At 47.6% G+C, this 25,508-nt stretch overlaps 1 protein-coding gene across 5 annotated transcripts in view; it reads left to right on the top strand.

Annotated features, from left to right (window-relative positions):
* Positions 1-25,234, top strand: part of RAB22A (RAB22A, member RAS oncogene family) — a 56,765-nt gene extending 31,531 nt beyond the window's left edge. Inside the window, exons 3-8 of one of the 5 annotated variants that reach the window (XM_047067927.1) lie at positions 2,421-2,502; positions 12,372-12,443; positions 12,531-12,637; positions 13,246-13,355; positions 17,764-17,895; positions 23,127-25,234. In XM_047067927.1, coding sequence (XP_046923883.1) covers positions 2,421-2,502; positions 12,372-12,443; positions 12,531-12,637; positions 13,246-13,355; positions 17,764-17,861 — 469 coding nt within the window. In that variant the 3' untranslated portion in view covers positions 17,862-17,895; positions 23,127-25,234. Of the gene's footprint in view, positions 1-2,419; positions 2,503-10,842; positions 11,071-12,371; positions 12,444-12,530; positions 12,638-13,245; positions 13,356-17,763; positions 20,277-23,126 lie in introns of those variants that run through there. The other 4 variants (XM_047067926.1, XM_047067929.1, XM_047067925.1 and 1 more) reach the window with 4 other exon arrangements.
* The last annotated feature ends 274 nt before the right edge of the window (positions 25,235-25,508 follow it).

Genomic DNA, 25,508 nt, shown 5'->3' with positions numbered 1-25,508 from the left:
TGTTGCAGATGTGATCCAGGTCTCAAGGGCAGGCTCTGGAGCTGCTGTGGGCTAGGAAGTCATATGTGCTTCGAAATGTCCGCTACTTGAGTGCCCAGCATCTGGTGGGCCTGGGGTGCTGGGGGCCAGTGAGGAAACTCGACCTTCTGGTGCGCCATCAGTGGGTGTTTGCGATGAATGAGACGCTGCATTCGCGCTGTCGAGCCCTTGCCAATGTGCTTGCTTCTCGTAAGAAAAAGCCCGGAGACTTTTCTGGGTGGTCGAGACAGAAGGACGGATGAGACTCCTACAGACACGAAGAACAAGAAGCCAGCAGATGTGGCTGCAAGAAGACCTCAGTTGAGCTTGCAGAGCTCAGTTGACTCGCCAGAGCTCCGTGTAGACAAGAAGGAGGTGTGTCAAGAGTGGTGACGGTGGGGAGCTGGGAGAGTGGTCTCGGGTCAGACAGGAAGTTGGATTTAATCTGTCAGATTCTTATGTTGCATCGCAGCTGCCATTTTACGTGTCTTTCACCTGAGTAGTGAACCCGTGTATTCGTTAAAGGAGAAATCGTTGGCGGACGGGTTGAGCTTTGGGGAATTCTGATTCTGGAATGAAACATTCCCTTTTAATTGTTGCATATACCTTTCTCATCTTTTTGTCTCCTTGAAGCATATTTCTTCTCTTGCTCTTTGAGCGGCCAAAATGGATGTGTTGGGTGCGTTGGTTCTGTTCACAGGCCTCTATTGGATGCCTGTTGTCACTCTTAAATGTAACACCACAGCCGTAATTGATGGAGAGTTGAGCTGTAAGCTTTTAGGACTAATTGCAGAGTCTAAACTAAAACATTTCCTGGAGCTGCCTTTAAATAATAATAATAATACCTTGTATAGGTATAGTGCTTTACAATTTACAAAGCACTTCCCCATGCCTCATAGCATTTAATCTTCACAAGAAACACTGCTTTTTGAATGCTCAGATCTTTCTTAAGTGAGAGATCACGTCGCACATCCTGATTTAATCATGGTGGGTCGTCAGAAGTTTTTGATACGATAACCATTTATCGAGCACCGTCTATGCATAAAGCACTTTACTAAGGATACCAAGGGGTAAATTTCCAGTAAATAAATATCCAGTAAATAGTACCTGTCCAAGAAATGTGATCTTGCTTCCTCATCACAGTCACTATTCCAGAGGCTGCTTGCTAAACCATAAACTGATATAAATATTGCCAGGCATTCATTGTATTAGAGTTTACGTTTTTAAAACTAAGGATTCTGATACTTCTCTAAACTCCGTGATTCTGCAGAAAGTCACTCTATGGATTTCAGCTTGCACTTTCTTAAAGAACTTGCACAATTAACTTGAATCTCAAAAAATATTTCAGACATCCTGTGTATTTGAAAATGCCTAGCCATCGCATTCACGTCCTGATTAAGATGATTAGGGTAGGATTCCAAGAGTGCGACTTGGCCCTCGGCCCCAGAAGGCTTGTTATCCAGTACAAAAGAAGGCATAATCATGTCTGGGTTCTGCCAGCAGCCTGATAGGCCACGTGGAGGAGCCCGGGGGACAAAGGACTTCCCAGGAGGGAGCTGTCTGCCTGAGATGCGGCTAGAAGATAACACTGGAGCCGAGCCCAGCCCCAGGACTTTGAGCCCGTGTCCAGGAGCCCCCGGAGTGTCCAGGCATATACTCTGGGCCACCGTGGCTCCTCACAGGATCTCCAAAGAGGAGAAGACCCCCAAACGATAGGGACCTTCCAAGGCCTTGGGGCAGAGTGGTCTCTCAGAGTGAGTGACCTACCCACCGTCCCTCCTTCCCCATCGAGGGCGGGGTCAGGCCCAGAGGGCTGGTGTGGCCCACCGGGTCAGCTGGAACTCGGAAGTGGCCCCCAGGTCATCATTTCTTCGGCCGTCCTCTTGCTCCTTGTTTGGCACCTTATTTTGATTAACTCTAGTGTTGCACTGCCTCTCACTCAGCTACTCGTATAGTCGTGTGGTCGCGGAATGGGGAGCACAAACCGCAACGGCCTATTATTTTTTATTAGTGCACTCCCTTCCTGGACACACGGGTTTTTTTAGAAAGTTTTCCCATGATACCATCTTTGTTAATAACAGCTTCTGTGTAGTTTACAAGGGAGGTCCATATCTAGATTACCAGATCATCTCTTGGTTCTTTTGATAAGGAGCTTAGGCAATCCCAAACCAAAGAACTGTGGGGCAGATGTGCCGAATGCTTTCTTTTGACCCAGCATATGCAGCTAGCGTCCGAGCCTCCCATATATACTCCAGAGAGGACCACAATTAGGAGATGGGGTGGAGCGGGAGTGTGAGCTTAAGTCTAAGTGATGTTTCCAACCGGGGCTGGCGTCGTGCTTTAAATAAAAGTATTTTATTTCTAAATAAAAGTATTCTGATCATTTAGGTCTCTCTTTATAGGGCATCTTTTATGACCAAGACTGTCCAGTACCAAAATGAGCTACACAAATTCCTAATCTGGGATACAGCTGGACAAGAACGAGTAAGTTGCCCTTTAATTTACTATGTGTTCTTCTGAGGCCCACAGTAAAGCTCCGACCGAACTGTCATTGTCCCCATCATTCCACGTCACTCACTTCTCTCCTGCGCACCAGAGACGCATTTATTTCCATTTGCGTGGGCCAGCCTTTTTCTTTTCAATTAGAGCCACAAAGTCCACTGATGGAGAAAGTGATAATGGGCACTGAGGGCATTTTTATACTTTTTAGTGTCTCGGAGTAAATGCTGACTAACAGGCCTGATAAAATCCCACTCAGAGCATTGTGTGTAATTTGGGGCTCCGTCCTCTAGCAAAGATATAAAAGAATTAGTGGTAGAAAGGGAGAGTTAAGCACATCTCATTTATAGCTGCCTTTTAAAAGCTAAAGAGGGAACTTTACAGCATATAAACTTTGAGGTTTAAGTGAAACGGATGAGCTAACACGGAGCTGAGCAATAGGTAGTTAATAAACGCCTGACGATAAAATTGTCCGAGATGGTTCTCTGCGTAAGGAAGAGCCTGAACCAGGGGTGGGGCCCGGGCCAGGGCATCCTGTGCAGAATGGGGTTTCCTGAGGCCCACCCGTATCGGACAGGGGTGGGAAGGCAGGGAAGGGGACAGACACTTCCCTGCTGCCTCGTTTTCCCTCTGGGCTCCGTGTCTGATTTCCCTGTCGAGGGGCCTCTGGCAGCCACCCCATTATTCAGCTGCTGTTTAATTTTGTTTTCAAGCAGTACTATCAAAACAGAACATCTGATGGATGCACGGTGCTATCGTAAGCTCTTAAAAGGGTAGCAGAAGTAACCAGGAGAAATAGTCTGTCGTCACGGTCTTATCTAAGACGCCATAGATACCGCGTACGCTAACAGATCTGACAGGAGTCGTCACAGACAAATGGAGGAAGACAAAACAAGCCATTACTGTTGTCCTAGACGTAGACACCATACATTTGTACAGATTTCACGTCTTAAGTTGGCTCTGTTTGGTTTCTTCTGTCGTTTTCTTGTTTGTTTTTTAACGCTGGATGTCGTGCCCCGCGTCCAATTATTCATCTGAGATATGTCTGCCTCATCTCCCACTCCCCACTCCTACTCTGTTTGTGTTGTACATCTAGAATGGAGCAGTTAGGACAGCTAGACCTTTGCTAACCATCACTCTCCCAGCCTTCACAAGCGTGGCTTCCCGTAGCCTTTGTGAATGTGTCTGTAGAAACAGCCCTGGCGTCTGTCCTATTAGCCAAGAACGCCTGTGGCTCTTCGTACCAATAATATATGTACCTTTCACTGAATCCCCAAGTTCCAATTACCCCCTCCCAGATATTTGATGATCCAGCAAAACCCTCATCATAAAGAATCATGCTAGAATATAGATTCCATTATACTTTGAATCAGAGCCTGTCCTAGGATACACCATGATGTATAACATCTCTTTTTTCTAGAACATAAAAAAAAGAATAACACAGCGCTTTACGCCTCTCCCTTACCGCTACCATAATAACAGGTTCTTTTAAGTTTTGTAATTAGCTGGCTCGCCTGCCTCTTGTTGCCCCACTTGTGATTGATTCTGCGGCGGGGTAGTTGCTCCGGGATGCAAGTCTACCTCCCCCTGACCCGAAGCTGGGGGCTGGCTTAGGGGATGGGCGGCGGGCGGGCGGGCAGGGCTGGGGAGAGCCGCCCCGTGGAACCCCGTGCCGTGGCGACCGTCGGGAGAGGAACGCCAGCTACGGGGCAGGAGTGACATCCAAGCCAGCCAGGCCGCATGGGGTTTATGAAAAGCAAAACATCTGACAGCCGACCACAGACGGTTGAAATGCTGTGAGCCTCCTACGAGACCCGTCCGTGGGCTCGCTCTGACTGCCAGCTTGTCCTGGGCGAGGCCTTTAAGACCTGAGTGTGCCACACTCGGCCAGACTCCATTTTCGTCACTTCCCCCCAGTTTAACTTTGGGACCAGGCTGCTTATGGTCCTCCACCATGCCATGTGGTCCCCTCCCCTCGTCCCTGTGCACTGTTGTTCCCTCGGCTCAGAATACCCTCCCTCCCACTTGAGCCTAGAAAGCTCATATCCAGCCTTCCAAACTCACCTCTGATGTCACCTCAAGGGGGGCTTTCCTAGCATCCCTGCTCTTCTCAGAGAAGTGACCGCGTTGCCGCCTGCCCCCGTTGCTCACACCCGAGTCTGGAAGTCGCCTTGGACGCGTCCTTCCTCAGCTGCCCTCACATTTTGCTCATTCCGCGTGCCGGGCAGCTGCGTCTTCTGAATGCACGTCACATACGGTCACCTCCCTCCACCTCTCCTGCCAGCGCTCCGCTCTCAGCCGCCTGTGACTCACAGAGGGTCCCTGTAGCCTTTTAACTGGTCCCCTGCTTCCCCCTTCCCAGCCTGCCACCCTGTGTCACTTCTCCTCACAGGACCTGGAGGGATCTTCTGAAAACAGGAATCGGACGCTACTCTCTTCCTTCAGTGGCTTCCCACTGCTTCTCTCACAACAGCCAAGGCCTAAAAGGCGGCCTGCAAAGTCCTGCTCGGCCTGCCCTGCCTTCTAGCCCCGGTGCCCCTCCTGGCTCATCCACCCTCTCACCCGCCGAGTTCCAGCCCACTAGCCTCCACTCGGTTCCTCAAATGCCCCAGGGCCCTTGCCTCTCAGGCCTTAGGTACATCCCTCCTTCTGCTCTCTTCCTCTGCTCAGAGCATGGCCCGCCGGCCCAGCCTGTTAGGCTCAGGTTCAGTGACACACCCTGGAGTTTTCCCTAACCCCCCTGTACCGAAGCAGGACCCCAGTGTGTGCTCCATCACTGCCCCCTGTTCATTTTCCTGAGGACCCTCTTTACAAGTTGCAGTTAGATGACCTGTCTACTGAACTTGATTGACCAGAGCTGGAACCAGTGTCCTTTCACCGCCCTGTTCCCGTGGCCTAGCATAGTGCCTGACAGAGCACTGATGATCAGACGTTGGTTGAACCGATCAGTGAAGGAACTCTTCAGAGTATTTCCTTGTGTCCCACACGGTCTCTGATTGCCCCCATCCACGGGATTGTCGATTTCCTCACTTGTGTCTTCTGTTAGACTGTGAGCTCCTAGTGGGCAGAGACTGTATTCACGTCTGTGCTCTCGGCCCCTGGCACACAGTATTGATGTCAGTGGACTTATGTCATTTGACTGCCAGCCCTATCTTTGCACAGATGAGAAGGACAGATCCTCTGCCTGCTGTTACCATGTGAGTATTGCATGCCTCAAAGTATAAAGTTCGGGTATTTGCGTACGTATTGTTCGGTTCTCTACAGTAGTAACGTACATCATGGAACCAAAAGGCGTCATAAAATGAGAATCCTTTCTGATGAACCGACCGTTCAGACATCCTCCCCATTGGACCCTCGCATCTGTTGCTGTCTATGGTTTTGGCGGGTGGATTGTCTTTCTGATGGTCCGGTTGCAATTGATTTGCAAATTGATTTCATTACATCAACGAAAGCGATTTTGGAGAACTTCACAAATGTCACGCAAAGCCATTGACAGTAGGGATCTTGTTAAATGATGAGGAAAATACCGATAAGGATGATGATATAAGTGTTTCAGAAGATAATGATTTGTGGACCAAAGAGTTGAGCAGCCTAGGAAAAGCTGATGGAGTCCTCAGATATTTTTGCGAAAATTTCCTTTTTATGACAGGATAGGAGAGTCAAGCATGAAATGAAGGACAGACATCGTATTGTGCTAGCATATTGTTTCATCAGGAGAATCACAAGTCCTCAGTCAACTTCGATGCAGTGTTCATTCAGGAAACTAGCTCGTGCTTGCGATGATAAACCCAATGTTTTCCCTAACATCACATGAAATGAAACTTGTTTTCATAATTTAAATTTATTTTCTCAAGAGAGTGCCTTTGTCAGATCTTTGTGTCACTATTTGCTATCCTAAGTGAATTCATTTGAAGTGACCTCCCTCCACCAGTCATCCTTCACTAACAAGGACGTCAGCGGTGGCACGGAGGCAGAGCCAGCAGCACGCACGCAAGCTCCACAGATCCCATAAATACCCCGGAAATGGAGAAACGTTTCAGATACTTTTGCCAAGAAAGCTTCTGAACCACAATCTAATAGATGCTGTGTCCAGTCCTTAGATTTATGACTCTGAATCTTAATGTGGATTCTCCTGATGACCGTTCCCAGAGGTCAGAGCGCCAGGAAGGCACAAAGTCTTTTACTGTCCTGTTTTAAAATCGGGAACACGTGTAGTAGCTGAGTATCATGCTAGAGCTGGGGTTGACACTCTGGCTTGTCAACCAATGCAGCCTGCTGCCTGTTTCTAGAAGTAAAGTTTTATTGATATACAACCGTACTTTTTTGTTTATGTAGTCTATAGCTACTTTCAGTAGATGTCTTTAGTAGTAGAGTTGAGTAGTTGTGACAGAGATCAAATGACCCACAAAGCCCAAAATCTTGACTGCGTGGTCTTTTCCAGAAAAAGCTTTGCCAACCTTGATCCAGAGACAGATTTGGAGCAGAGATGTGCAGATGTCCTGAGTGTCTTTTTAAACCACCACTTTCTTTCTTTACATCAAAAGGGTCATGGAAAGAGTTTCAGTGTCAATAACGGCAGAGTGGCTTATAAGGGACTAACCCTCCCAGAGACAACAACCATATACAAACTCTGGACAAAACATTAAACAATTCTGAAGGCACTGCCGAAAGTAGTCTTTCGGGGACTACAGAAGGGATGGCCACGGTGAGGCTCATGTTTTTTGTAGCTTTTCCCCAGAGGCCACTCTCCAGACCATGCAGCACAAGGTAGCTAGGACTCACACAGAAAGCCCTGGTTTTTAGCTTGTGGTATTTGAGGACAGTTTGATGCTGCTAGAGACGCTGGGGAAAAGGGGGCGCAAATCCCAGAAAAGATGGACCCAACAAGGAAGCAACCTCTGAAATCCGCTCATGAATTCCCCTCAAGCCTCCATTTGACCCCCAGTTGCAAATGCACAGGGGAGACGCTAAGGAACTGGACGGAAAAACAACAGCTAGAGCGGTGACAAGGCTGAGCAGAGATTCGGCCCCTGCTCATCACAGGAGAAGCAGAGTCCGGAGGTGGAGTCCAGTCCTGCCTTATTGGAGAGGAGTGCCAGCACGACACCCTGGGCTTCCGCTGGAACCTCGGAAGGGCCGGGCCTTGCAGGTGAGACCACGTCCCAGACCACAAGTAGGCCCAAGTAGGCCCCCCCTCGCCACGTGTAAAACCAACGTCAGGGCGAGTGTCCGGTATTTTAACACTCTTCAGACGGGCTAATAGAAGCCAGATAATTTAAATATGTTCAAAGACTTCAAGGAAAAGTAGTCTTACTGACTTCACTACACATGGGGACCCTCGCACAGAAAGGAAACTAAGGATCAGACCGACAAGAAATGCTAAAGCTGAAAAGCTGCAGTGCCTACGATAGAAACTCCCCTGCACGGGGAGGCAAACAGGTTAGCCAGTCAGAACAGAGAAAGAGCGGGAAATCCGAACTCTGTCTCCGTACTGCTGGGACAGATCCAGACAACCTGATTTGTGCAACTAGAGACCCAGCAGTGGTGAAGAGACAGGGGAAACAAGGAGAAGATCCTCCCAAGAAAATTTCCCAGATTTGGCGAAACACATCATCAACTCACAGATCCAGGAAGTTCCGGCAGACCTGTCAGTACAGAGAAACCACAGAGACTGCTGAAAACCGGAGTCAAAGAGGGTCACCTCGAAAGCATCAGGGACAGTAGACACACTGCAAGGAACAGCAGTGCGCGGGGGCCCCGGCTTGTCACCAAGACAGCGGCGGCTGGAAGACAGTGGGACGAGGTATCTTGAAAGGGCTGAGAGCAGAAAGATGTCCGTCTGCCAGAATTCTCTCTCAAATATGAAGTCAAAGGAATGACCTTTGTAGACGAACAAGAGCAGAGAAGTCTCAGCCGCAGCCCCAGAGAGTCTGGCCAGACGGACGCACCGCCGGGTGGCAACTCGTCCCCGTGAGAATGGCTGCCGGAAAGGGTAAAGAGGAAAGTCTGTCTTTTGTTTTCTTATTTACTGGCTATGAATGTAAACATCCTAACGTTGGATCGTATGGCTTCTAGTACACGTAGACTTTGAATATTTGACAGCACAGAGACCAATGGGATTTAAAAAATTAGACTCTTGCAAGGTTCTGATATTTTATGCGAGGTGGTGCATTTTAAACTCTTAAATAGACAGTGAGAAAAAAGCGTGTATTGTAGTCACAAGAGCAACCACTTAAAAATACAAGAAGGTGTGTGGGGCGCGCGGGTGGCTGAGTCGGTCGAGCGTCCGACTTCGGCTCAGGTCACGATCCCACAGTTCGTGGGTTCTAGCCCCGCGTCAGGCTCTGTGCGGACAGCTCGGAGCCTGGAGCCTGCTTGGGATTCTGTCTCCTTCTCTCTCTGCCCCTCCCCACTTGTGCTCTGTCTCTCAAAAAGAAAGAAATGTAAAAAAAAAGAAAAAAAAATTTTTTTTTTTAAATACAAGAAGGTGTAGCTAAAAGGCTAGTGGGCAAATTAAGATGTTAAAATTGAGTGCTAAAAATAGTGAAAAAAAGAGGGGATGAAAGGAAAAACAGGATTGTGTTTTTAATGAACTAAATCTAAAACAAATAGCAAAATGGGAGACCTTCTAACCAGCACATAGTTCAAGCCTGGTTTTTGATGCAATCTGACAACATCTGCCTTTTAAACAGAATATTCAGTTCCTTTACCTTTAATGTACTTACTGATGTAAGAAGATTACCTTCACTGTTAAAACATAGCTTGAAAATAAGAGAATGGAAAAGCCTATTCTGTGTAAATCATAAGCAAAAGGAAATTATTGTGGTTACATCGCCATCAACAAGTACCAGTGAAATAGACTTGAAGACAAGAGTGATTATCAGGAATAAAGAAGGGGTGTGATAAGAGGGACGTTAAAGAACTTTCTGTATTGATAGAAGTATTTTATATCTTGCTTGGTGTTTGCATGGATGTATACATACACGTTGGTTGTTTTATCAAAACTTAAGATCTTTTATCTATCTTAAGATCTTTGCATTTCTCTACATGAATTTTACCCTTACAAATTTAAAAAGAAAACCAAAAACCCAACAACTTTATAAAGGTTGTTGCCAGTATCATACATCAAAAGTGAAAGCTAAGGGACACCTGGGTGGCTCAGTCAATTGAGCGTCCAACTTCGGTTCAGGTCATGATCCCACAGTTCGTGGGTTCGAGCCCTGAGTTGGGCTCTTGTGCTGATGGCTCAGAGCTTGGAGCCTGCTTCGGATTCTGTGTCTTCCTGTCTCTCTGCCCCTCCCAGGCTCGCTTTGTCTGTGTCTCTCAAAAATAAATAAACATTAAAAAAATTTTTTTTCTCTTAAAAACGAAAGCTAAAATTACATATCCGATAAGGGGTTAATACCCAAAATATTTAAAGAACTTAACACAGTCAGCATCCAGAAAACAGCGACAGATAATCTGATTTTAAAATGGGCAGAGGAACTGAATAGACATTTTTCCAAAGAAGACAGGTGCTCAACAGACACATAGGAAGATGCTCAACATCACCAGTCACCAGGGAAACACAAATCAAAACCACAAAGAGATACCATCTCACAGCTGTCAGAATGGCTAGTCTCTAAAAACACAAGAAACAACAAGTGCTGGTGAGGATGTGGAGAAAAGGGAGCCCTCGTGCCCTGTTGGTGGGAATGCAAACTAGTGCAGCCACTGTGGAAAACAGGATGGGGCTTCATCAAACAGTAAAACTGGAACTACCATATGATCCAGTAGTTCCACTACTGAGTATTTAACCAAAGACAATGAAAGCATTAATTCAAAGAGATAGATGTACCCCTTGTTTATTGCAGCATTATTTACAGTAGCCAAGATATGGAAGCAACCTATGTGTCCATTGATAGACAAACAGATACAGAGATGTGGTGTGTGTGTGTGTGTGTGTGTGTGTGTGTGTGTGTGTGTGTGTATACACACACACACACATAACAATAGAATACTTCTCAGCCATTAAGTATTCTAAAAAAATGAGATCTTGCCGTCTGCAACAATATGGACGGAGCTAGACAGTATAATGCTAAGGAAATAAGTCAGAGAAAGACAAATACCATATGATTTCACTTACATGTGGAATCTAAAAAAAAAGCAGAAACAGATCCATAAATACAGAGAACAAACTGGTGATTGCGAGAGGGAAGCAGGGTGGGGAGGTGGGCAAAATGGGCGAAGGGGAGCGGGAGGGCCAGGCCTCCAGCCGCGGAATGAAGAAGTCGCGAGGAGGGCAGGAGCAGCAGCAGAAGTCGATCAGTGGTGCTGTAATTGCAGTGACAGACTGGCAGCCGTCCTGACCAGGGGCACAGCACAACGCATAAACTTGTCAGGTCCCCTGCCGTACACCTGGAACTAGCAGAGCGTTGTGCGTCCGCTGTGTGTGACAGCAGCGGACGGATGACCGAAGGCACAAAGGGAAGAAGGGACTGGAAAGGGAAGCTAACGCGTCACCCGCTGTGCCGCCTCACCCCGTGGAAGCCCGTCCACAGTCTTTCCCGTCCGGTAACGTAGCTTCCTACTCCGTAGTGCTTTCTTCCTTACCGTCTTTTGTTCTTTTCTCGCGCAAACTGAACCTGTTTGTTTGGAAATCATCAGGGTTTCACCCCAGAGGCAGAGATCTTTCTCACAAAGCGTAGTGACACTTCATACGTACGGCTGTGCCGTCTGGCACTCAGCTGGTCACGTCACCTCATCCTGAAACCGTTCTCGATTCATTTGCTCCCCGATTCGTGCTCACCGACAGCCTGCCAGGCACCAGGCCCCAGAGATGAGATGGTAGACTGAGCAGACGTGCTCTCCCCTCACAGAGCTTGCAGTCGTAGTTTCACTTTCTCGTACGAAACTCAAATTAAACTTAAAAGTTTAAAAGCCAAAGGTTAAGCTCATTGGAAAAGAAGTTGCAAAATCGGTAGTTCTGCATGTGAATTGTACCGTATGCCAGATACTCCCCTGTGACGACGGTTCCTACCTGTATTTGGGGGTCAGCCACCAGAACAGAGAACAGTGGTATCACATCAGCCGTAGGTGGGCTCAGCTTTCAAAGTCGGGGTCTACAGTGAAGCTCGGCTGTAGGTAAACGTCACGTCCACTGAGCAAGATGCCCAGCAAGCAGCGTCCCGTTTTCCACTTGCCGTCTCTCGCGCTCCTCGGGAGAGGTGGCTGCTGAGGGGGCCCTGCGGTTTTCCGGGTCGGGGGCCGGGGTGCGAGGGGTGGGGAGGGGCCGCACAGGACAGTGAGATCCACGTAAACGGAATGAGATTTGCGCCCGCATTTGGGAACTGCCACGTGCGCAGAGAGATCAGACGAGCAAGCTACAAAGTCCCCCGAGTAGCGAATGCAAACGCGGACGCGTTTCTGTAGTGCGATCAGCATTTAGATTACAGGGTTATCTTTACGACACCCAAACGCAGCCACTTCTCTGGAGAACGATTCACGGCATTATTTTTATCTCCGTGATAGTTTTGGAAGCCAAAGTGTAAAGGACTATTGAACAAATGAATTCGGGGATTATAACACGGAGTTCAATTAAGAAGCCTTTTTAGCTGAAACAATTGTTTATAGCACCATATTTAATTCCTATGAAACTGTATTCTAAACTATCTTCTGAGAGACATTCAGTGTTACGTTAAAGGTTTTTTGCCTTTGGTAATTACCGGTTCATCTGCTCTAACGCATCACGTCATCTTCTCTGGCTTGAGAGAAAGATTACCTTTTGTGCAGGGATAATGGGCCTAAAAGTCAAATGAAAAACATCTTTAACCCGCTTTCCCAATTTTGTTGTTTCTTCCCCCCCTTCTCCGCAGTTCCGTGCCTTAGCACCCATGTACTACCGAGGGTCGGCTGCAGCTATAATTGTTTATGATATCACAAAAGAAGTAAGACTTTCCATTTTCCTTAGACTGTTCCGAAACCCCTGTTTTGGCTGCTTGGCCCTCCAGCCGCTTTCCTTTCTTGTGTTCCAGGAGACATTTTCAACATTAAAGAACTGGGTGAGGGAGCTCCGGCAGCATGGCCCGCCCAATATTGTGGTTGCCATAGCAGGAAATAAGTGTGATCTTATCGACGTCAGGTAAGTTATTAGAACGGGAGATTACGGTGCTGATTATGTGTTCCTTTTCTTCCTGAGAAATATCCAATATAAGAATCTTCTTTTATTTTATCTCTGACATTGAAAAATTCCTTTTGGTTCGGTTGAAGTCCTGAAGTTTCCAACAAAAATTAAGAGTTCAGACATTTGGGGGTGATTAGATTACAGAGAGAGAGAGGGGCAGGTGTGTGCTTTATTTAAGCACTGGTGACATCACACTTGACGTTATCTGAGGTTAGTCTAGCCCCCACCCCGTTCCCATGACATAGGGTACTTGAATAGGGGAAAACATGTATACCTTAAGGAAGGCACATTTATTGGCAATTTCTCTGGACCACTTCCGTGATTCCCAAAGCGAGGACTTTCCTTTGGGGGGTCGGGGGAGGGAAACCCCCCTCTTGCTATTCTGTGACCGTTCTATCAGATAGCTGGATTGCTCGTACTGCTGGGTTCTGTTTTGTTTTGTTCTGTGGAACCATATAAGTGGTGTAATCGGGAGGACCATGTTTTCAGGGCTCAGTCACTAGCCGTTCATGACATCCTTTGTCATCACAAATCTGGTTAATTACCGGGTAATTGTTGCCTTCCAGAGAAGTCATGGAGAGAGACGCGAAGGACTACGCCGACTCCATCCATGCGATTTTTGTGGAGACCAGCGCGAAAAACGCAATAAACATAAATGAACTCTTTATAGAAATTAGTGAGTATCTCTGTGCCTTATGGGTTTCCTCTGTGCAGAGCAACTTAATACAGAATTACGTGGCTGGGGAGAATTCCCTCCGTACATAGAATAGTCTGGTCTCTGACATTGTTCTCAGTGGCACGAGATTGGAGAATGTAAGAGTGGCGGCTGGGTTTCAGCTCGTGTTCTCATTGCTGGAGAGCCCCTGCCTGATGACTGCAACCCTTCTCAAAAGAATGTTGCTGCCGAATAAATAATGCTCCGGGCCTTGAGGTCCTGGAAGCTGTCATCTTGCGCTCTGTCTCTCTAAATGTGTTTCAATTAGCTATCCAGAGTCATCGACGGTGAACAAAACAATAAAGGGAAGTGAAATTCAAGTGTGATTCCACTGTAAGAAAACTCTCAAAAATTAATACCAGGAGAGTAAAAAGTCAGACCTCCCCTTCCCATCCCTCCCCCTTCCCTTTCCAGAAGTGTTAATATGATGCTGCTAGATGGAAGGAGGCTGCCGCATACCTTGGGGACCCTCTACAGATTGTATCTATGTTTATTCATTTCATTCAAATTCATCAAAATATTTATTGAGAACCGTTGCTGGCTCGGGGGAGACGGCGGTGAACAAGACAGGCGTGGCCCTGCTCTCCTGAAGCGCACTTTCTGCTTCGACAGGCAGGCAGCGAGCACAAATATGAGTAAGATGCCTCCCGGTGATCTGCAGTGATGGGAAACGGTAGTGTGGGATGAAGTGAAGGCGTGTCCGCTGGTGGTCAGGGAGGGCCTCCCCGAGGAGGTGAGACTGGACGGGTCAAGCTCTGCAGGGACCTGGGGTTCACGTTAGCCGGACGCGTCAGACTTGCCGGTGACCAGGAGAAGGCTGACAGGGCACGGTGAACTTACTCGTCCAGATCCGTCGACGGTGTGAGGTCAGAGGTCACTGAGGCCGGAAGGGCACTTGGCCATCGTGTAGAGGAGGGAGCGGGGAGTGCAGCACCCAGCACGGCCAGGCAGGGACGGGCCCCCAGCCCTGGGACGTGGAAGCCGCAGACAGCCCCCGCGACCCCGACAGCTGGCGTGTGGGGCCCCGCACCAGCAGGTGGGGTCACACTGGCACGTAGGCCCCCTGGTTGCCCAGTTGCTGGGGTGGTTTTTATCTTTATTCTTCGATGGTTTTAGTTGGCTCAGGGTCTGGGTTTTATGTGATACGTCCCATTGTTTAGACTGGGCCACCGATTCAAGCGTCGTCAGAGTACCGTGCAAGAGTCCTCGGAGTCCTTTCAGAGTATTGCCGAGGCCATCTGCCACCGCAGAGGGCCACTGGCCCGCTGATCTCCAGCCCCACGTCCAGTCCCTTCACTTCAGCATTTGAAGTCATGACGTGTAGTGCCTTCCTGGACTGTAAATAGCAGTTACCCAAATACATACTTGAAAGGCAGCGTGAGGCCAGTCAGGAATTTTTCAGTTCAGGCGGAAACATCCAAGAGTGTGCTGGTGGGAGCGTGCCGGAATCGTTGCCATTTTTTTGGCGTGTTCTTCAGTAGTATTAAAAACAAAGGTAGTGAATGATGCCAACAGTGACAACTCTTAAATAAAACCTAGCACGTACATGCTCATTTTCACTGTGAAAAATAAGAAAATCTATGTTCCCAAAGATCAGAAAAATTTAGAGAGACGTAAATTGAGTTTATTGTTTACCGGGTGTAGTAAAACGCATCAGCGCAGTGCCTGGCATGCGGACTTTTTATTGAAGCATAATACGCGTCCAGGAGAGCGCTTAGAATTACGGAGCTCAAGGAATTTTCAGAGTGAGTATTCTCCTGTAATCAGGACCGAGATCAAGACCCGCCAGCACCCCAGGAGCTCCCGTGTGCCCTTCCTGTCCTTCCTGTCCCCACCCAGGGAACCGCTGTCCTGACCGCTAGCTCTTCAGATTGGTTTTGCCTATTTTTGTACTTTTTTTTTTTTTTTTTTTTTTTAACCTACCGTATTTACCCTTTTGCGTCTGGCTTCTTTAGTTCTACGTTACATTTGTCAGATCCACCCAGATCGTCGCCGGACTCGCTCTCGTTACCATAGAGTGTGTGCGTGTGCGTGTGGAGAAGGAGGTGACATCCACGGTGTAGTCACCCGTTCTGTTGATGGGGGTTTGAGTAGATGTTTGCAGCTCAGAGCTATTGCCGGTGGTACCGTGAGCGTTCCGCTCCGTGTCCAGGGTGCACCCTCTGTGCACGTTTGTTTGTCAGGTCTGTTTGGACCCAGAAGAACGATCGCTGAGTCGCGGGGTGTACAGGTGCCCCGTAGGAATTTGCTGCCAGACGGTCTCCAAAGCGGTTACACCAGCGGACGCTCGGGCTGGTGGCCGCATCCACTCTGTGGGTCTTGATCTGCAGTTACGACCTGCAGTTGATGACGTTGAGCGCCTTTCTCCATATTTATTTACATTTATGTGAACAGATCTGGATATCCTCTTTTGTGAACCTTTGCCCGTTTTCCTGTTGGGCTACCTGCCTTTTTCTTAACTATGTTTATCATTTATTTTGGATACGAGGCTGTCGTTGATCACGTGTACTGGTGGCTTGACTTTCATTTGTGAAGCGAATGTTTTGGTGAGCTGGGGTTTGTGATATAATATATTAATATGTAATATATTAGTAATACCTTATATTGTTATATATGATTAAACCTAATATAATATATTATATCATAAGCCTTCACATGATCCGGTTTATCCGTATTTCCCTTTACGGTTAGCCCTTTCTGGCTCCTACTTAAGAGATCATGGTCTGTTCCCAGGTCATGAAGATGTTCTCCTCTGCTTTCTTCTAATACTGTTTCAGAGATGGCAGCACCAGCTGCATTTTCACGATCCGTTTATTGGAAACGTGTAACAAGAAGCTTCAGTAAAGCTTTTAAATAAATTTGCAGTTTATTCACAGCCGTGTCTACAGGCATCTGAATAGTCGCTGTAGGACGCTCTGGGGGACACTTTCCAGTGTAGACACCACGTCGCGTACTGCCCACCTGAATTTGCGGGCCGCTCAGCCTGCTGGAGGCTCCAGGCTTGGCGACCAAGGCCCTGAGAGTGGCAGGTTCCACCTCAGCCTCGTTCGTGCAGAAAGATGCACGTATGCATTCATTCCACGCTTTCAAAATACCTCCGTTCCTGGTAGTGTGCTCAATAGACCCCAGAAACAACGATGGAGAGACAGGACCTTTTGCCTCGCACGGCATAGGGTCCGATTCAAGGAACCTAGTTCCGTAAGCAAATAAGTAACGTGCTTCTGGCTCCTGACTGACTTTAGGGTCGGAGGTGTTGGAGAGAGCTGGGAAGTGGGAGGGCCTCAGGAAGGCCTCCGTGCACGGACGCAACTCTTGCGTTCCCGTCTGGGTAGGTGGATGGCGATTTAAGGTTGCTCCTGAAATTGACATTATGCTTCATGGAGCAGTAAAGTGAAACCTGTTCATTCTCATGCATTGTTGGTAGGAGGATAAAGTGGCACAGCCTCTTCAGAGAGCAATTTGGTGGCATCTGTCCAAATTTAAAGTGCACGTCCTTCTTGCATTTGTGCTAGATAGACACTGGGAATGTGGTGTAGGTGTCAGATGAATACCCAGGGGCAGAATAGCGTGACCTGGTTCTTCCCCTCCTGTTAATTTATCTTCCGCGTCGGTTCACAGAGATATTCTTTACACTGTTGTTAATACCATCACAGTGTTGGAAACAAACTAAATATCCATCGACAGGGGAGTGGTTAAATAAATTCCGGTGCCTCCATGCAGTGCAGTAGCTCGGAGCTGTGAAAAACCGTGGTGTGGTAGAACAGCCCCCAGAATACGTTCAGCGGAAGCAGCAATGTGGACGACCGCGCACGTGGCTGCCCCTCTTGGGGCCGAAGGAGGGGGACAGCTAGAGGTGTGGGTGCATACCTGTCTCTGGACGGTGGCTCTGCCCCGAGGCAGAGGGACAGCATGTTCTGATGGTGGAATTTTGTGTACCGGGGTGCGTACATTCCCTGCTTATTAAAACGTTTTGTCAACATGTAATTTCTTTCTGATTAAAAACGGTTTTGCTAAATGCAACGTTGATATCCTCGTGTGGACCCCTGCACAGAAACAGGACATGAGTGGAAAAACCGCGGTCATCTGATAAAAGTCTGAACCTTAGTTAGTGATGTGCCAGCATGGGATTCTTCATCGTCACAAGTGGTCCGTGGGAATGGGAGATGTTAACACACCCCGGGTGAAGGACGTGCAACAGCTGTCTACGATTATCTTTGCAGCTTTTCTATAAATCGAAAATTGAAAATCTGTGAAATCCTTTTTACTTTAGTGAAACCTGTCAAGCTGCATGTGCACAATCGTTGCGTCTGGGAACCAACCGATTGGAAAATTAAAGCTCGTTCCCTTCCCTCCTGTCCTCTCTGTCTAGGTCGAAGAATTCCGTCCGCTGACGCCAGCCCACCATCTGGCGGGAAGGGCTTCAAGCTCCGGAGACAGCCTTCCGAGCCGCAGCGAAGCTGCTGCTGACCGAGCCTCGGCCTCCGGACTGGGTGATGATGAAGTAGGTGGTCCAGAGAGTTAACAGGAGGGCTGGGGGCCCTGCTGGCAGGTTTCGCCTCGCCGGTTTAGGGTCTTCTTCGTGCAAAAAGGATTCAGAGAAATTGGCCAGTTCCGCTTTCTCTTTGGAGACTGCAGCAGTACCATTTCAGTCTGCGGACCTCCATCCCGTAGAGTCTGCTGTGCAAAGGAAGGGACTGTATCACTTGACCTTGCGGAAAAGGAACATGTAATTGTATGGATGGCAGGATCAAACTGTTGAGTAGTTTTGTAATCAAGGTTTTATGTAACATTTGTAAAGGGAAAATTAGCACTTTTGTGGTTCTCGAGGGAAAAAAGACCTTGTGGAGATTGTAATTTCCTTGGCGTCCCGTTACCGTCCCGTTACCGCTGCTACGGGGAGTCGTAGCATTTAAGATGTGGTAGGTGAGGTAAGCGGAGGGATGGCAATTATCATATGAAGCTAGATAGAATGGGTTATTTATAGGCCCGATGGAAATGACTCCATTCCCCACCCCCCATCTCAAAAGCACTTTTCCTTGAAGACTTTAGCCCGTGACGCATCCAGGAAATCAATACAGTCCCAACAGGTGCACAGCTCACCCGAGGCTGGCATTCCGGCCTTGTCCTGTATGTGTCACAAAATACATTACTGGCACCTTTTTAAATACGCTCTCGCGATCAAGGTGGCGGTGGCGGAGAAGGTGCCTGGAATGAACCAAACTGCATACGTTGGAACTGACTAGCATTGGTTTTAAAAAGAGGAAGAAGAGAGAGCGCAAAGCGGTGTAAACGGTGGGGAAGCCAGTTCTCTGTTGCTCAGCATATGTAAAGTTGTAGTCTATATTTATGAGACCATTGCTTAAAGATTATAAATTATGTAAATACATGAATAAACTCTATGTTTCCTCCAGCACTCCATTTCATCTTGCACCCCGTGTCTTCGTGTGCCCGCCCACTTTTCAGCCCGTCCACAGGAGACTCTGAAGCACGTTCGTGTCGTGCGAGGGCACAGAGCGCTTGGCTCTCAGTCTTTAAAGATGTCTCTGCCTCACCTTCCACGCACCCCTCCCTTCCACACCCCATCTGGAAATCACAATAAAGACATATGCCACTCTGACAAGCCTGACTAGCCCTTCCCAGCCTGGGGGTGAAAGATTAAGCTCCGCGTTCCCGTCATTTCACCTGGTCTGGGCGATCAGTTTCTTGTAGCATTTACAGCGACCCCAGACAAGTGTTTTAAGGGAGCTTTCCTTGTTAACAATTCAGCTTATCTTTCTGTTTCCTTTATTCCCCTGCCTCTGTTAGTGGTTAACACTCTTTCCCTCAGGGAGCCTAATGAGGTTTTTAATATAATCTAAAAATAAAGCACTGAAGTGAAGTTGGTGACAATTTGCTCCTGGTCTAATTTGGCACCCTTCCAACCTGAGTATTGTAAGGGAAGGAAATTTACAAGATTAAATAGGAAATGAAACAGCTTGAATTTCAAACTAAATTGTGTTTTCAGAGCTATCCTTAAACTGAACAGTTGAAACTTTTAAAAATAATTGTTATTTCCCTGTGCTCCCCCCGCACTTGATAGGGGTAGATTTTAATGGGAAAATTATAACGCAGATTAAGGAAAAAACGATTCCCTTTTCCCTGGTGGATATCTTAAGCATTTGAAATTATTTATTCTCTTCCTGAAATCATATGGAAGGAATGTGGCTAGGGAAAACTCTAACGTTGTGTTTAAAATACATGTGGACTCTGCCCTCCCAGCCTCTTGCTTCCTTCCCACCGTGCAGTTAGCTCTGAGAGAAAAACACACGGTTCTCAGCGTGGGCTCCTAACACCTGAGGTGGGCGGGCAGGGGATGGTGAACTTTATTTCCTATACATCCAGATGGGGCAGGACACCTGGCCCATGCCCTGGTATGTCCCTGACATCCCCACTGCTGGGCCTCTCCCTCCGCGAAGGCCAACAAAACAGAAACAAAGGTTGCTTGACCCCTAACTCTGAGGCGATGCACGCGCGGCCCTTTTTTGGCTTGTTCCGCCAAAAGATGCTGCAAGTCTGTGGCCTGCACATTTTTTTCCTCCAGACCTGTCGGTGATTTCACGGTGCCTGGGTGCACAGGGGAAGGCGGTCCCGTGCCTCTTACCGGCGAGGCGCTGGGAGGCGCCCCTCCCTGTTGCGCCCTTGGCTGCATGCGGCCCAAAGAGGGCCGGCTTCTCAGCCCCCCACAGCTGCTTTCTCTTCATGACTTCTCATGCGCCTCCCCGTTGTCGAGGGCATTTCTGTCGGGTTGCAGCCACGCGTTTTATCCAGAGAATGGATGATGTGGGGTGCCCAAGTGGCTCAGTCGGTTAGGCTCCTGACTCTTGATCTCGGCTCGCGTCCAGATCTCACGGTTTGTGGGTTCGAGCCCCGCGTCGGGCTCCATGCTGACAGTGCCTCCTTCCTTCCTCCTCGTTTCCGTCAGACCGTCTCGGGAGGGGACGAGACCCTGCTCCTCCCGTGGTTGTCACCTTCCTGCTCAGCAGCAGATTCTTATCTGAGATCCGTGTGGTCCGTACCCCATGAAAACGGGGCAAATGTTTCCATTTGTTTTGTTTGCTTGTGTGATACAAAAGAGGAATGTTAGAAGCAGAAGCGGTGTTTTGTTTTGAACACACTTTGGATTAACGACCTGACCAAGCAATGATCTGATACACATTTGGTCCATTCTCTGTTGTTCCGTCTTAGGAGGAAAAAAACTAGATTTCAAAGGAATTGAGACACGGCCCATCTCTAAAAATCTTCTTTTTGGTTCTCTTCTGACAAAGGGCCATTTGAAAAAACTTTGGGGACTGGAAGGAGAAAAAGCACTAATTAGCTGCAAGGGTATATCGATTCCTCTCAGAGAAATTGAAATGAGCTCTTTTGCAGGTGTCCAGTCCCAGGAACCATCGGTCTCCAGAACTCTCCTTTCACACAAGTGTTTTTCTGATTCTATGATAACTAATTAGCCATCATTTGGTGATTAAAAGAACATAAAGTAAGAGTATGATTAAGTGTCCTTCATTTTAAACTCTCTGTAAGAAGTGATTAGGGAGAAGTACCTATTGGAAGCCCTTCTGGTTCCAAATGAAACCTCCATCACCTGCTTTTCAGCCGCAGGCAGCCCGAGTGCTACGCGTGGCAACTGAAAGATTTAGTTCTTTGAAAATAACACACCTCCTTGTTGCCCATCTGTGATTTTGTTTGAAGCGGACGCCTCCCGTATCTGGAGGATCGAGCCGTTTGTATTAGAGGCTTAATCTCCCCCCAGCCCCCCCTTTGCGTGGGCTGGTGCCCTTCTCGAGGTGATCGATTCTCATTATTTTTAAATATATTAAAAAGGGAAAGAAGACCACATTTAATCTGAGAACTTCTAAGTCTTGTATTTTCTTTTTTTCTGTTCTCAAGAAGGAAAACAGGTCTAGGAGACCTTCTAAATTAAACTCTGGGAGATAAAGTAACGCAAATGTCCTTTAGGTAGCTTGCGTGGCTTTCCTGGAGATGTCAGACCGAAATATCTGTACTTTCACGGCACTGTGTTCAAACGGCCAGGTTGGATTCAGGTTACACGGCACTAATTGGCAAGTTAGCCTCAGAGCTTGGAAAGCCATTTGTTCATGGTCGTAGGCACCTGTTACCTTCTGCGGGCGAGATGCTAAAGATCTATAAACTCTTGTAAGCGTTTTTTTCCCCTCGTTTGTTTCTGGTTGGGTTTGTTTTTTTTTTTTTTTCCTTTCCTTTTTTTTCTTTTTTTTCAGAGCACACTGAGAACATGCTTCATGGCCCCTTGGTCATATAAGATATAGGAGCCCGGTATGTTATACATGACAAATGGGCCCTCACACATTCACGTCTTTGCAAGAACTGGTATGAGTACTGAGAGAAGCCTTTCCTTCTGGGGAAAAGTTACTGAAAGCCCTTGGATATCTACTAGGCACCTGCTTTAGAAGGTTGTGTGTTGGGGGCGGGGGGGGGGAGACAGCCCACAAACCCAGGCTGGCTCTCTCCTCTTTTTTTTTTTTTTTAATATTTATTTATTTTTGAGAGAGAGAGAGAGCGTGAGCAGAAGAGAGGGAGACACAGAATCCAAAGCAGGTTCCAGGCTCTGGGCTGTCGTCAAAGAGCCCGACGCGGGGCTCGAACCCACGAACCTTGAGATAATGACCTGAGCCCAAGTCGGACGCTCAACCGATTGAGCCACCCAGGCGCCCCTGGCTCTCGGCTCTAAACTCTGTAGTCTGTAAGTGTTCCTCCCACCTCTATGATGATGCAAGTTAAAGGCAGCAATAAGCTAGATGGTGTGAGCTTGTGGAAAATCTCCCTCGTTTAAATTTGTTTCAAAGGGACTAGGAGCATGACTTCTGTTTGCTCTTTGACTTCAGGAGTTCCTCTACCTCTTAACGGTTCCAGTGTGTTTTAAAGGAAGCAATGGAAGGGACCTTTAAGGAACAAGCTATTACTGTGTACCTGCCTTCAGTTAGCTTGGTGCATCAAAAGTTCAATAGCGATGCAAGGTAACGTTTAGGAGACTTATTTTAACCCCTGTGGTGCTATTATAAAAAACAGTCCAAGCAACAGATTTATCCGAGAGCTATGCATTATACTGCGTAGTTTTAGAAAAAGGGCGTGGGGTGGAAATTCAGCTGAAGAGTGGAAGAAATGACCTCTGCCAGTTCTCCTGGACAGCAGAGTTACTTGTCTTGACTTCCAGGAATAGAAATCCAGGCAATTTGATGATCTGATTTGCAAAAAAACATTAACGGCATTCTGGGGGCATTCGTCCTGTTTTGTGTGCAAATGAAAGTCTCTAAAATATTAGAAGGGTGTTACATTTTTCAGGAGCCTCTACTTTTTCAATCTAAGAGAATGATAAGAGAGACCTCGTGCGATGAAGTTTCATTAGACGTAATGAAGAAAGTAAATAAATAAAACAGAATCCCCATATTTCTCAGTCTGTCCTTCAGAATTCTCTGAGTATATAGGAAAATGATTTACTTTCCAAATCTAGAAGGACTTCCAGTCGGCATAGATCAACTTTAATTTGATGGTCTGCGCCATCAGAAATAACTAATATCTGTGTTCTTTCCTTTTAGAGTGTAATCAATTACAGATGCTAGAATATTTTTGGCTTCAAAACAAAAGGGCTCCGAAGTTTAATAAAAAGCAAAATTTTAACCCTTCCATCTTCTCCTTTTATTGCATTGAATATTTTAGATGGTGAGATGAGGACGTGTCATCAGTGGACACTGGAATTAAAACCACGGAGTCTGAACAGATTTAACAACAGCAAAAGCGTTTATTGCTAGTTCATTTTCAAATGCGTATGGTGCCCCGTACCTCATCAACATGCTTCGTAAATGAAACAGACAAAATTCGGGGTGGCTTTCCATGCACGGGAATCCAAGGGCCCAGAATTCAGCTAATGAACAGGAAAGGTAGTAGTGATCTTTTTGAAAAAGCTCTCTTTCACTGGCAGTCTTGAACTGCAGATCTTCGTGTTCCCCTTAATCACGCAGCGGAAACAAAACATGCTGGTCTTCGTGCCACTTCTTGATTCAGGAACTTGTCCTTGTTTCTGGAAGCGAATTGTTTAAGGCAGCAGTTTGAAGGAGCTCTGTCCAAACAGCATACTGTGCACAAGGCCGATCATCTTCACGCGGAACCGAAATTGTCCAGGAAACTCGCGCATCCTGTGTCGGGTTGTAGAAAAGCGGAGCCCGCCTCCTTCGCCAGGGCGAGTCCGAGCCCACTGGCTCCCCAGGCTGGCCGCGTGGCAGGCGGCACACCCACCCCCACTCTGGAACACTGTTGGGCGGGCATTTCGCTCTGGGGCCTCGTTCTAGTACCATTTGAGCTTGATCACGTTTCTCATCGAATTTGTGCTTGAACGGTCCATTTTAGCCCCTGAAACATTTTGAAAACAAGGCTGAAGTTTGTGTGCCTCTGCTGACTTCGCATATGAGGTTATTACGCAGTTGATGGAATTTTGTGTTCGTGCGGGCCACGCACGTGATGTCAGGGTGCCTGGTCGATTGGGCGCGGGCGGTGGAGTTATCGGCAGGTGGCCAGTCAGAGCAACTGACGGGTGGCTCCATGTTTAAACCATTTGTTGTCTTGTGTAGACAGAGCTGTAGTGCCCCGGAAAAGATTTTTCTTTTTTTACTCTCCTCCAGCTCAGTCTTTCCATCATTTCTCTTGATGAGTCATTCACATAATTGTCAGTCATGCCTCTGACCTTCTTAAGAATTGATGTCTTGCCTTCTCTGTGATGGAAACAGACTTCTTGCCTTACTTCTCTTCTTCTCACTTGGCGGTGGGCTCTCCCTTAAGGACACACGGCACCGGCCGCCTCCTTAGTGCATGTGGTGCCCTTCGTGGGGCTGCCTGGCAGTGGGCTGCACCCGCCACGTCCAGCGAGCGCTGGCGGAAATCACGAAGGCTGGATAATTTTAGGCGAGGGGCTCCCATGCTTCCAGAGAGGGGATGGGCAGCACCGGTGGACAGTGGCAACACGAGTGAGTGGCAGGATGGGTTTTAGAGTCGGTGATGAGATAGTTGGTCAGAACACTGCGTAATTTGTGACAGGGCGTGTGGGAAAGCGTGTAGAAACACACATCTAAAGTCTTGAAGAGAAACAGCTGTGGAGATGAGCCTCGACTTTTAAAAACGAACAAAAAAATAAACAAATAGAAGCTATGCTGTCGTACCAGCAACTCTCATTTCTCCTAAGAATGTCATGCCTTTTCAAGACCCGATGCAAGGAGTAAGATATTTGTGCCTTTCTATACTAGCATCTATTATGAAAACACACACACGCACACACACACACACACACACACACACACACACAATTAAGTTGCTTACAACTTAGACTGCTTTGTAGCACTATAAACAGCCTGCATTTATAGCCGTGGCTTCACCGCATGACACATCGCTTGATTGCCCGTGATGGAATACTGTCGGGGGGATGGCCAAGCTCGTACGGACGTCGAAGACTTTATTTTTGCAGTGTATACCTTGGGCTGGACCTAAGTCTACATGTGAACCGTATGATGTCTGTATCGTTTGTAGACGCTGACAAAAGAAAACCAGATCTTTTGATTTTTTTCTTATTGTTGTAAGATTTTTCTTTCTCTACGTAATGCTGGTAGAAGGTAGTTTGCGAGCCGTGGTAGGTTTGGCATACTTTTATTGAACTGTATTGCTTTAGCTTGCGTATTCTGTAATCAACTTTTATAGCGTAACATGCTAAATCACTCCAAAGTTTGTTGCATTGTAAGAAGGGTGTAAACATTTTGTTAATAAAATGCTGTGTTTACAAATACGTGTATTTGCCTTTCAAATGGTTTGGTCTCTCTTTGTGGCAGTACTGAGCACGTGCCTTTCTTAGCCACATACCCTGAAACGGTTTGAAAACTGTTTTGGAAAAGTGCCCAGGCTTTGCCAGCCGCCGCCCCCCACCCCCCACCCCGGCTGGTGAGCAGCAAGGCGGTTGTGTCACTGCTCCGGCCTCCCGGCCCCCTGCGGCGCCCTCTCCGTGCCCTTGCTCCATGACCTTCCTCACTGAAGGTGGAAGTGAGGCCGGGGCAGGGCTGC

Source organism: Lynx rufus, unplaced genomic scaffold, assembly GCF_022079265.1.
Source record: "Lynx rufus isolate CCGP_SWC_20201006 ecotype Redwood Valley unplaced genomic scaffold, mLynRuf1.p SCAF_8, whole genome shotgun sequence".
In the NCBI taxonomy this organism is placed as follows: domain Eukaryota; kingdom Metazoa; phylum Chordata; class Mammalia; order Carnivora; family Felidae; genus Lynx; species Lynx rufus.
This window is presented reverse-complemented; position numbering and strand designations above follow the sequence as displayed.